General features: G+C 45.9%; 1 protein-coding gene across 1 annotated transcript in view; it reads right to left on the reverse strand.

Moving 5' to 3' along the window:
* GRIK4 (glutamate ionotropic receptor kainate type subunit 4) overlaps nt 1-13,134 on the reverse strand; it is a 115,790-nt gene that overhangs the window by 65,378 nt on the left and 37,278 nt on the right. Inside the window, exon 2 of the mRNA XM_065652195.1 lies at nt 4,105-4,269. Coding sequence (XP_065508267.1) covers nt 4,105-4,269 — 165 coding nt within the window. The remainder of the gene's footprint in view (nt 1-4,104; nt 4,270-13,134) is intronic.

The raw sequence follows: 13,134 nt of genomic DNA on the forward strand, positions 1-13,134 counted from the left end.
CTTCTTACAGAAAGTGCCAATGATATGAAAACCTCTTCTCCCGGGTTTTCCTCCCTTCCAAACTCTCTCGCCCTCCAACCATCTCAATCTGCTTCAGAACAAGTGATATTTTTCTGCGGCATCTTCAAAGGAATGCAGTACTTCGCTTTTCCTCTGTGCTTAAAAATTTACAGGCACTTACACCTCTTCAGAAGATCCTTTTAAATAAGAGCACCAGCAATTGGAAAGCCCCACATGCTATCTCAGCTGCACCAGACCCTTGGGTGCTCTGAAATTCAGCATCTAGGAGCAAAGAGCTGCTCCAAGTCCTCTTTATCCACAGGTCATTAGGGCAAAAGTCCTGGGGGGAATTTTGTTGTGCATGCAGGGGAAACTTTGGTGAGCCCTTCTCTTCTCATCTCTGGTACTGAGAACAAAAAGTGGGTTAAGTAGTCATAGCAACAGCATTGCAACAACTGTCAGAAGAAAAAGACCGTGGCTTATCACTCCAAGGGCAAAACATCCAGCAAAATTAAGGAAAATGAATGGAAACAAAATGGAGGTGCCTGTGGCAAAGGTTTTGACAACATTTAGAAAGCTGCTCCTCTTGTAATTCAAACACATTTCCTATTGAGAACATTACCTGATGCTGTTAGTTGCCACAGGAGAAAAGGCTCAACCCTGCTACGGTTGTGGGCACTGCGGATTCAGATGAGCACTTGCAGGGATGTAGAAATGTTGGCCCTCTACCAGAAGTTCATCCCAAATAACTGCAGGGACTACAACCACAGATACCTGCCACTCACGCCTCTTCACACTTCAACACACGTGCCGCGTCAGCTACGTGTGCGACACATTTTTAATTCCTGCAGACACACCTCTGCTCAAGATTGTGTCCAATTTTTATGCTTCTTAGGATTCAGCACCTCAAGAAATACTGGACATTGATGTCACGTGTGTGTGAAAGTTCAAAACCTCTTTATCTTGATTGTCTCGGGGATCATTTCCATGAGCTCTCCCTGTTCAAAGCAGGGCTGAAAATGCTCTGGTGAGAGCACACACCCATGGAGCAGAACACAGCATCTCTTTCACTGCATAGATACCTGACACGAGGGTTTCAAACTGCATGCAAAGAAGATTCCTACCTCTAAGTGAAAATAAATGAGCAGGGAAGGTATGCAATTACCCCAAGCTTTCCAGGATTGCAAAATGTATCAGAGCATCTTGAATGGCAGGGACTGGTCAGGACGGGATTCTCATACAGAAAACACTAAGTGTATAAACGGACGGTGTTACATCCTGCACCGTGGCACCAAGACTGCAGCATCCTTTATCCTTCTTATTAGGAACCCACAACTAGAGCAGGTTTAAGCGTGAAATCCAACAGGATCACAAAAATGTTGGACAGTGAATAGCACATGTGAGACAATGTCACTGAATGGACATAGCAGGGACTTGGATATATCGGTGTGAATAAACGAAGATTTTAAATCCTCCAGTTGCTCACTCACTTTGACCACTGACCTGCCCTGAGATGTTTGGATTAACAACAGAAAGATGCTTAAAAGACTGATGAGACAATAAGGGACAGGATGACAAGCAGAAAATCTGTCCCTCCCTGAATATCAAAAAGAATAAGGTGTTTTAGATGAAGACATGATTAAACAAGTCATTTTGGATCTCCATAAAAGGAGCTGAAACATCAAACACAAAGACAAAACAGGCTGTACTTATAATGACAAAAAAACCCTCTATCCATAACCTTTCGCTGCAAACTCATTTCAAAACACAGGACTCCACAGCTGTTGCATACAGGAACAGTCAGTGTTTGTCTTCATTCATATATAAAGCTGAAATAGCAAATCATGCATGAATGTGATTAAGACTGACTCATATTTTACCTGCTATAGCAATTGTGATTTTGTGGCTCCCTAACAGTAACATGCCTGAGTCAGTCAGGAGGAAAAAAAGAAAGAAAAATAGCTCAACACTAAAATAAAAACTAACTCTCCAAATGTCTTTATTCTCTTGAAGCTCTAATTGTACACGGAATATCACCGATGGGGTGTAATCACAGCATTCCTAGATCAGTCGGCTAAGCTGTGATATTTAAGGGTGATTCAAAGAGCATGAAATTTTAGAACAGTATTAAACAGATGTATAACAGCTTTGCAGTCATAGGTTAAAACATCTAAACTGCTTTTATTAATATTATGTGTGATAACAAATATCAGTGAGTATTAAAGCTGAGAAGTCAGACGTTTGAAAGCCATGAAAGCCTTTAAATTTGAGTTAAAGTATCTGATTCTCTTCTGCTACTAGTATAAATCAAGGATAACTTCAGTGACATTAATAGCACAGCCATGCAGAATGCAGATTTGTCCTTTTGTAAGGAATGCTTCCAGACATTTTTCCCTCTGAAGAAAAGGCAAATAACATATTGCAAAATTATGCGACTACTCACTTCAGCAAAATCAAATTAGTTTGCTCCAGTTTCTACTTTTTACGTTCTGTAAGTCAAAGTAAAGAAAACAAAGAAAATCACCCTGAGGTGAAAATTCAAAATGGAAGATTACCTCTTCCTCACTTATCCCATTCCCATGTTTTCCCCAAACACCACATTCGCCGAAATCAACAATTCCTTGCATAATACTTCAATCTCAGCAAATTAGTATTCTTCTGCTCAAAAAACGCTCCAACAGAAGAATTTCTGAGCAGTGTTACAAGGGGGCAAGTGAGAAAGAAACCCCACTCACGATCTTTACCGCCGCTCTGGGGTCACTTGGCGTTCAAGCCTGTTTCTAAATAACACAAACACCGCTACACGCAGGAGATTTATGAAAAAGGAAAAAGAATGGAACTCAAAATGCTACTGGTTCTTTCAAAGACCAGTGTTCTCATTTCCCAGGAGGCTCACTGGGAGATTTGTGATCCTTTGGAGGGCAAACTGGGAACGGACTCAGAAAGTCGGGCATCCCCCATCCGGTGAGACTGGATTTGCCCTGTTGCTGTGAGGGGAACGCAGGATGTGCCCAATCTTCAACAGGTGGCAAAAACCAGAAAAAAAGTTAAAAGGGATCCAAAAAGGTGGAGAACTGCTGTTTTAAACACTCCCTGTGATGCCGCATGTGATGATCTTAATCTAGCCTGCCTCATGAGTGACAGGCTCTATAAATAGACATCCAGGTCCTTGCTGAAATACACTTTATTAACCGAATGCTTCTATAAATAATGCAAACGCTAACTCAGGAAATGAAGGAGCAATCCGCTGATCTCACCGGGCTATCGAGCCCCTTCTGCCAGGTACCCAGAGACCTGCACCCGAGCGGCACTGGATATGTGGCTCCAGGGGGATGCTCAGGGCTGCACAGAATAAAGAAAAAACCTACAGGAAAAAACAGTCTACTCTAGACCACAACACGCTGTCACACCTTCTGGGGATACCCTGTAGATTACCCAGGCTTGGAACAAAGAACCGCTGGGAAACAAGTCTAAAATCCCTATTATTGAAAATGATTTCTCCAGCTTTTTTCAAGCCAACTTACAGTCTTCCCCTGAACTATAAAAGCCGCCTTAAAAATTATTCTAAAAGGAAGCTATTCTATTCCAAAGGATTTTCCCTCTTACAGAAAGAAGCTCTTTTAGATCTTCCTGGTTTCTTTCCCTTGGGCACCTGAGAGGTCTGTGGGACACTGGCCATCAACTTCATTTTATCATCAGCATGGGGCTGACATGTTGGAGCATCTAGAGTAACAACAATATTAGAGACCTGTTTGCGTTAAGGGAAGTACACTGCTCCTTCAAAATCAGCTCTTTTTAATCCACATGATTTTAAACATCACTTGAAAACTTCACTTTGTTTAAACAAATTCACTGCCGATCTAAAGCACCAGAAGAGCTATCATGTTTGCTGACACACGGCATTCTGCGGGGTTTTAAAAACAACTTATTGCATTGAACTTGCCCAGATAACTTACTTGCACATCAGTAAGTACTTTACAAAGGAGCATCACCTCCTGTATCATTACCTCTGTTTATTGACACACCAACTAAAGAAAATAATTTGTCCCAAGCCACTGACACCTGTGAGCCAGCAGAGAGAACTGGGGGAGGAGGGGTACTTACTGGTTTCTGCCGTCTCATACTCGCTGTCCCGCAGCAGCTCAAAAATGTCCACCTCCACTTTGGCTTTCCCCGCCCGCTCGGGCGCGCGGTTGATGCGGTTCTTGGCCAGGGTGATGGAGAGTCTCTCCCCTCTGCTGCACTCCATGGGGTCATCCAGGATGGCGGCTGCAGGGGCAAATGTATTGGCAGCGGTTAGACTCTGTTAGACCCCGCTCAGCTCTGGGCACCCCCATCCCCAGCACCCCTTCAGAATCACAGAATCCCAGCATGTCAGGGACTGGAAGGGACCTCAGAAGCTCATCCAGCCCAATCCCCCCGCCGGAGCAGGAACACCCAGCTGAGGTTACACAGGAAGGTGTCCAGGCGGGTTGGAATGTCTGCAGAGAAGGAGACTCCACAACCTCCCTGGGCAGCCTGGGCCAGGCTCTGGCACCCTCACCATCAAGAAGTTTCTTCTCCTCTTTCAGTGGAACCTCCTGTGTTCCAGTTTGCACCCATTGCCCCTTGTCCTGTCACTGGCTGTCACCCAGAAGAGCCTGGCTCCATCCTCCTGACACTCCCCCTTTCCATATTGATCCCCATGAATGAGCTCAGCCCTCAGCCTCCTCTTCTCCAGCTCCAGAGCCCCAGCTCCTCAGCCTTTCCTCACACGGGAGATGCTCCACTCCCTTCAGCATCTTGGTGGCTGCGCTGGACTCTCTCCAGCAGTTCCCTGTCCTGCTGGACCTGAGGGGCCCAGCACTGGACACAATATTCCAGATGCGGCCTCCCCAGGGCAGAGCAGAGGGGCAGGAGAACCTCTCTGACCTACTGACCACCCCCTTCTAATCCCCCCCAGGTCCCATTGCCCTTCCTGGCCACAACGGCCCAGCGCTGGCTCATGGTCACCCTGCTGTCCCCAGGACCCCCAGCTCCCTTTCCCCTACACTGCTCTCCAACAGCTCGTTCCACAACTTATACTGGAACCTGGGCTTGTTCCTGCCCAGATGCAAGTCTTGCCCTTGTTATATTGCATTAAATTTTTCCCTGCCCAACCCTCCGGCCTGTACAGATCTCACTGGATGGCAATCCAGCTGAATCTCCGCCGCCACGCAAGCAGCCGCCGCGTTGGCACGTCTGCTTCCACCGCTGTTGTCGTCAGCGCGTCCTCCCTCCCACACGCGGCCTTTCCCGCCGCCTCGCCCACCTCCCAGGGCTCGCCAGACGCGTGGGCGGTGAAATCTCTGCGGCAGCGGCTGCGTTACCTGCCGGTAACAGCACGACAGGGCCGCCCACGCTGCCGGGGCGCAGGCCGTGCTGTGGCACCGGCACCCGCCGCTCGGCCCGGGCGTCCCTGTATTGGGACATCCAGCCGCGCAGCCCCAAGCCGCCCCGGTCCGGGCACTGCCTCACATTCCACCAGGGGAAGAACATCCCCAGATAGCCCTGGTTTGCTCGTTTGAGAAAGCGTCGGAATGGTGCTGATAGCTGGAATATTTCAGGAAGCGTGTGGGCAGCCGTGGGTGGGAAGGGACAAATATTTTTCAAACAGAAAGCACTTGACTCTTGAACTTAGCTCCTGGGCCTGCCCACTCAAATCTGTTAGGCAGAGGGAGATAGTGTGGGGTATTATTTTTATTTTCTTCGACGGAACGCAAAAATAAATTGGAGTTGAGCACTAATCACAGCGTTTCATTATGAGCTGGCACAACTTCTGCACCCTGGTGGGCTTATCCTTGCTACTAGGAGGTCTAATCCCAGAATGCAGCTATTCAGTTGTACCTGGGGAAGAGCAGCGCTGCTTTTCATTGTGGATATTAGAAAGGCACTAATGCTTACCTTCCCTTCAGAAAAATCACTCCAAAGGGAGTGACACCTTTCAGAACTACTCAGGTGCAGATGGAGTTGCAGCTCAGCGCCGAATCAGGCTCTGCAATGTGTAGGTTAGCAAAGCAGGGATTAGCAGGGCTCTACTGGTTTGTGTGTCGGGGAAACAGGGAACTAACTAGAGCAGCTGGATGCCTCGTTGAAGCTTTGACACATGCTGCGGCAGGTTTGGTTTTGGCATTTGGGGTTTTTTTTTAGATAGAGAAAACAAGAGTGAAAAACGTAAATCAGCTGGCAGCTGAACTAAAGCACATCAGCTATGAACAGGCTGAGTGTCAGGAGGATGGAGCCAGGCTCTTCCGGGTGACAACCAGTGACAGGACAAGGGGCAATGGGTGCAAACTGGAACACACGAGGTTCCGCTGAAAGAGGAGAAGAAACTTCTTGATGGTGAGGGTGCCAGAGCCTGGCCCAGGCTGCCCAGGGAGGTTGTGGAGTCTCCTTCTCTGCAGACATTCCAACCCGCCTGGACACCTTCCTGTGTAACCTCAGCTGGGTGTTCCTGCTCCGGCGGCGGGATTGCACTGGATGAGCCTTCGAGGTCCCTTCCAGTCCCTGACATTCTGGGATTCTAAGAGCAAGGGCTCGTCAGGGCAGAGTCCGAGGATACACACATTTGAAAGGCTGGGACCACTGTTAAAGATGCTTGGTGATGTGCTGTAGGTGGGACTGAGAACATGTTCCTCAGAGGGCTGGTTTGTGCCTTGAAAGTTCTCCCTGCTCCCCCACTGCTTCATTGCCACCAACACACAGAGCCTCCAACACAGCCCAGCCTAACGTGTAAATCTGTCGTGGGTCCAGGCTCCTTTTACTCTGGCCTTCCCGTCGCTGCGGGTTGCTTTCAACTGAGCCAAGTCTCAAAGCACAGCCCAGTTTCCACAACCAACCTGCATCCCATTCCAGGGCTCTTATCTCAGCTCAGCCCAGTGGGATCTCTTCTCTCACAACAAAGCTGCAGAACATCTCTGCTTCCCCGTCCTGCCCTAACCCTGGCTGTGGAAGGGAACTGGATACCAAATCCACTGGTGAAGCAAAGGCAGCCCACACTGACCTGATTTACTTTGTATCCTGACGATACCAATTCAGGAACTCCTTCTCTTCCTACTTTTTCCCAGTTTTATGGGAGCTAAACTGAATTACATGCAGCAACACTTGCACAATATGCACAGATGTCTCGGCGAACATTCCCAGTCCTTCAGGCGACACCGTCTCCTCTAACCCGCAAGCACCATCATTATCTGCAAAGCTAGGGCAGTTAATCCTAATCTCATTAGGCAAGAAAAAAGGTTGTGCTTTCTGTTAAGGCCAGGAGCATGGATCACAGGTTTTTTAAGACATCGGTGTGGCTGGTGACTGCTCTTAATTACAAAGAAGCTGGAGACGTCCAACATCAGCTTGCGCAACTCCCCAGGTCTCTAGGGAAGCGGCAGCAGACAGAGAATGAAGTCCTGAACAGGCCCCAGTTCCTCATCATACAAAACTGGTTTGTGTGTGTAAACTTTTCACGACAGCCCTGTTTCCAGGAAACGGTAAAGCAATGTACTAAATGTGATGAACGTCACAAAACGCTGCTGCCATTCCAGGTGCTGACAAAGCAAAATTAAAGATCAGTGGTGGGGAAGCCTATGTCAGCATTCTTGGATTCATTATATTCTAATTTCAGGCTTCAAAATCACTGAATTGGACAACATTATAAAGTCTTTTCTTCAATTGTCTGTTTTCAAACAAAATTCACTTCCACTAATGCACAGTTACGTGCATTTTAAAAATATAAGAGTTGAAACTGAAGCATTTCAAATAATTTCATCAGACCACCTAAGCACAAATTTTTGCACAAAGATTTTTTTTGTCTCTATTCAGGATGGGATTTTCCATTTTTCTTTTTGGAACTCTTGAAAACTTCCCTACAGCTGAGGAGGAAAAAAATCAATATATATCCCAGACATACAACAACAAAACCAAACCCTTTTCCCTACTACTCTGATGAATTTGAACTTTGCAGCAAATACATAAGGGGGAAAGTGCTCACAGCAAGGGGCAAGTTTTGGAAAAGACAAGAAAACAGCCTGAATCCCATGGAGAAGGTGGGAGAGTCGTTAGTTTTGCCACATATTAAACCAGCCCCCAGAACAGACGAGGTAATGAGGCTGAACTAATCTTTATTTATTAAAGCTAGTGGATGAAAAAGGTCATTTAATGTTTAAAAAAGGTTGGTTTAAAAACTTCATGTCTTGGGACACAGTGCCAAAGCTCATCTAATAGTGGCATCATTAAGTATGAACGAAAAACCTTTATAGAAATTCCCTTTTATGTATTCCTGACTATTAAACATGAGAAGATGCACCGAGTAAATCTTTAATCCTGAAAACGTACAGCAAAGTCTTTGAACTTCGTTGGCCTCAAAAATCACTTCTGTCTTCCCCATCATAACAAATGTCTCCAATTTAGACTGAATCATGAGGGCAATATTCCAGAGGGAGTCAGGAGCACCTGGGTTTGTGGCACCCAGTGCTGCTTAGGATTTCATAGGGACTGAGAGTCAAACAACTTTGAGCGAAGCCAACAAGGACTGGCTGGAAACATCTTTTCCTATGGGATATTCCAATCTTGATAGATAAAAAAGGGTTATTACTATATAAAGGATGTTTATTTTAATACGTCCAGGTTTGCCTTACACTTAGCACAAACCCAAGAAGCTACAAACCAGAAGAGATCATCGCTTTGGATACGCATTGAAAATAGTTGCGTCATAGCTGCTCAAGACTTGAGCAACAAGTGACTTCAAGGGTAAATTTCCATCAACCACAAATTTTAAATGCAACACTCAAAATTAATGGCTTAACAGCAAGAACTAGAAACAAGTTATTAGCGGCAGCCAAACAAATGCAAGATGACACAACGGTGCCCTCTAATGCACTTGCGAGCTTTACTACATATCGCTGCTTAATTCATGATCCGACCAAGATCTAATGAAGGAGTATTTTTATAACAATAACCGGGAACAGATGTTACTGGGAGGTTTACACGCTGCTACAACAAACTGTTCAGCTGACCTTTCCCTGTTAACTTTATTAAATATCGCTATGTTTTCTCAGATGCTTTTCATGCCATTGAGATGTAAAGCCATGCTCGGAAATACAACTGCCATCTCAAGTAATCTCGTGAAGATGTAGATTTAGCAAAGCGCTGGCTTAGTAAACACAATATTTCATTGTTCATAAGCTGTCGCTCCAAGTTAAAAAGATATAAAGGCATCCACAATATTTCTCAGGTGTCTCCTCTGACAGGTTAAGATCACACCTACAACCTCTTCTGATTTATACTGTAAATAGTCCTCAAATCCTCTATGTTCCCGTGATGAACAGACTCCCAAATTAAGAACTGTAACCTCAGTAAAACCAGGTTTAGACACTGCGAAGATCCTGTACCTACCACCGGAGCTGATGAATCTTCAGCCACAAAACCATGAACCCTTCAGACTAAAGACACAGCAGCAAAACATACCGTTCTGTAAGCAGCAAAACCACAGGGTTTCAGACCCATTTGACGGGGCAGTTGAATAAATACGGTTGCAGGATTGCCTTATTTTGCACGTTTCCCCTCTCCTGAATACAGTATCAGGCTGTCAGCGCAGTAAAGGATAAGAAATGTGCGGCCTTCCTCATTACAAGGCTGTCAAGTATTGCTCCAGTGGAGAAACAGGTGGGATTATGTTTCCATTATAACCTCTGAAGTGATGCTTAAAAATAAAATAAAAAGTTGTCAATATGCTATTACTCTGAGAGGAAACTGGATCTCATCAAGGAAAAAGAAAATCAAAAAACATAAACTCTCCTTCACAAAGAGACTTGATAATGTTTGTCTGATCAGTGCAGCAGAGGGCTATTTATTGCTCTTGGCTAACATCTGAAATCTGCATTTAAATGGAGCTTCCCTATCATTTCTTCTATCCACAGAGAGTTAATTCAGGAGAGAGAGAGAAGGGGAGACACGATAAAAACAGCTAAAGGCTTTAGTTTCTATTGCTTGAAACACAACCTCTCTTTTCTCTTCTTTAATGATTGCTTTGTGTACATAAAATCAGAATAACATTCTCCAAGACCGGGAGTTTCCAGCAAGATGGAGAATGCCATCACACTCCTCCTCTGTCCTCCCTGAGCCTGCAAAGGTGACAACCCATGAATCACAGAGACTCGAGGCACGCTGCAGCTACGGCAAAAGAATTCAAATGGTGTGTTTGCAACCAGATAAGTCCTACTTATGGGAAGAAATTATTATAGCTCTGAAAGAAAGGGACCTCTAGTGAGATAGGCTGCAAGAACGAACAAGAAGGGATCTCCGTCTCATGTGGGCAGGGCTTTGCAGACAGAAAAGGGAAGGAGGTAAAGGGCTAATGCTAAAAATGGAGTGACAGGAAGGCACGGTGGGACACCTTTCACCGGAGGCACCCAGAGAGCCACAGAATCCCAGCATGTCAGGGACTGGAAGGGACCTCGGAAGCTCACCCAGTGCCATCCCCCCGCCGGAGCAGGAACACCCAGCTGAGGTTACACAGGAAGGTGTCCAGGCGGGTTGGAATGTCTGCAGAGAAGGAGACTCCACAACCTCCCTGGGCAGCCTGGGCCAGGCTCTGGCACCCTCACCATCAAGAAGTTTCTTCTCTTTCAGTGGAACCTCCTGTGTTCCAGTTTGTTTGGGGGAGGAGAACAAGGGAGTGACCCCCAAGCTGCCTCAAAATGGCGGCCCCAGAATCACCTCAGGGCTCAAAATGGCGGCCCCAGAATCACCTCAGGGCTCAACATGGCGGCACCAGAATCCCCTCAGAGCCTGTTTCTGCACACGTGTACCTGGTGTGGCGGGATGCCTTTTTGTTTCCCTGGAGCTTTGCCCACAGCAGGAGGTATTCATAACAGTCCTCTAGTGCAGACTTGCTGCATCTCCAAAAATCCTATCTGTCAAACTGGACCGCAGTTTGCCACAAAATTCGAGCTACTGAATGGATACTTATGCATATCCACATAAGATCAGTCTAAGTGTCTAAATCTTATTTTCTTAGGGAGCCAGTCTAAAAACACTGACTGAAATTAGAAACGTCATTTTTCTGTCTGTCTTTTGTTTCAGTCATCTGCAGTTGGGCTTCAAGAGGAAGGTTTTCTGCCCGTTTTCATGGTCTCCGGTGACCGGCAGCAGCTGTGGTTTTGAGGAGGAGAGCACTGGGAAGCACTGGTGGGGCCGGTAAACTTGGCAAGACCAGGAAAGAAGCAAGAACTTAATTAAGTCAGTGGAGAGTATAACTACAAGAAAAATAACTGCACAAACCCTAAGGGCCAGCTCCAGGCAAACAAAAAGGCTAAAAAACAACTGGGGAAAGTCCGCTAGGATTTATAGTTGCAATCATAGATTTGAGAGATGGCAACGCACAGTGCGGCTGCCGCAGGATGGGGAGGCAGGAAAGGAAATCGCTGCGGAGCCCCGGACGACACGGGGCACCTTCCAGTGTCTCACCCACAAGCAGCACGTTCTGTACCGCAGGATCCCAGAGCTCCCTCTCCAGAGGCGGCTGTAATTCAGTGGCAGCCAAGGCTATTCCAGCACACACACAGCGCTCAGCACTGCTCGGGGATTTCATTGGCAGCGACGTGAGCAGAGCCAACATTTCCAGAACTGACACTTTGCCTTTTGCAGAGAGAACTGTTTCTTGAACCGCCAGTATCCTTCAGGATTAAAGGAACCTGGGGTCCCTCTAAAGCCAGTGGATTTCTATTTATGTAAGTGGGGCCTTTAGTGACCACTTTCCTCTTAACCCTTCCTGGGATCTCAGCATTTACAGTGTGTTCCTTCAGCATCCTGCTATTTCAGCCAGCTGATTAACGGCACACAGAGACAGCAAATAGCCTTGGCATGTCCCCAATGTCAAGGTGAAAAGGGCGGGGGGGAAATGCTGTAGCGATGGGATCTAGGGTTTTGCTTTCAGATATTTTGCACCGGCTCTGTTTTTGTTACAAACCATTCGCCATTGTTGCTATTACAAATCTCTAAAAGATGGATCCAAGGACAAGGACCTACCATGCTGGATGTAGATACAATGACAATTCCTTTCAAGATATAAGACAGACAAACGATAGATGGAATTACTTTCATTCTCTTCTGATGGATGAAAAACAGAGGTACAAAGAGATAAAGTGACTCGGCAAGGTTTTGCAAGACCACGTGGCAAATAAACAGATTTAACACGCCAAGAGACTTCAGAAACCCTTGTTGATCACCAAGAACCTGAGCAGAAGATGAACAATGGTGGGAAAAGGTGACATTGCAAACCTCAACATTATCGCAGAAGATCCTGATGTATTAAAACTACAGGAAAGTTTGATCCAATTATAAAGCAATGACATGCAAGCCCTTCACTGACGTGCCTTGGGATTGTTTTCATCTCTTTGCTTTACTGGTAGAACAAACAACTTTTCCTGCTGAGTCACACTGAAATTAGATGCTAAAGAGCTGCCACACCAGATGTGGAAGCCCTTCAGAACCAATATCCATCAATCTACACAGCCTCTATTTATTTATTTTTTGCCACTCAGCCTTCAGCAATTTAATAGGTTACTTTAATGTCTTCTTGCCTTTCCTATTTAGTGTGCTCTGCTCACTGCATTTTTTTCCCCTGAGGACTTCTTCCCCTGGCTTCTGGATGAGAAAACAAACCAGGAATATTCTTTTCCCTGGACTCTGGCATGGTTTTCCTCCATTCCCATCCGTTTCAGCAGCAAACTGCTAATTCATCTAATCCCAGCTTGTGTACTTGTTTGCTAAGAAAATGATTATGTGCTACTGGAAAAGAACTGCCGTTGCCTTCTTTGCACTGAGCTTTCTGGTGCCATCTGCAAACTGCAGCATCTCTAACACAACCTGGGAGCTGCTGAAATATTCGTCTTCGTGAAGCAAAGGAACACGACCAGGTCCATTTTGAAGAGGTCAAGATGCTCAGAGAAGTTGAAATGAATTAAGATCTGAAGGTAATGTGCACCAATGATAGTACATTAAACTCTCAGCTGGATGCTCTCATTTGGAAAAAAAAACCCCAAACCAAGCAGCTTCACTTTGTTGGGAGATTACTTTTCAAGAGAAAGGATCTACAGAGTCCTAAGGGTTTTCTGTGCTTGAAGT

The sequence above is a fragment of the Caloenas nicobarica genome, chromosome 26 (genome assembly GCF_036013445.1).
Source record: "Caloenas nicobarica isolate bCalNic1 chromosome 26, bCalNic1.hap1, whole genome shotgun sequence".
NCBI lineage: Eukaryota > Metazoa > Chordata > Aves > Columbiformes > Columbidae > Caloenas > Caloenas nicobarica.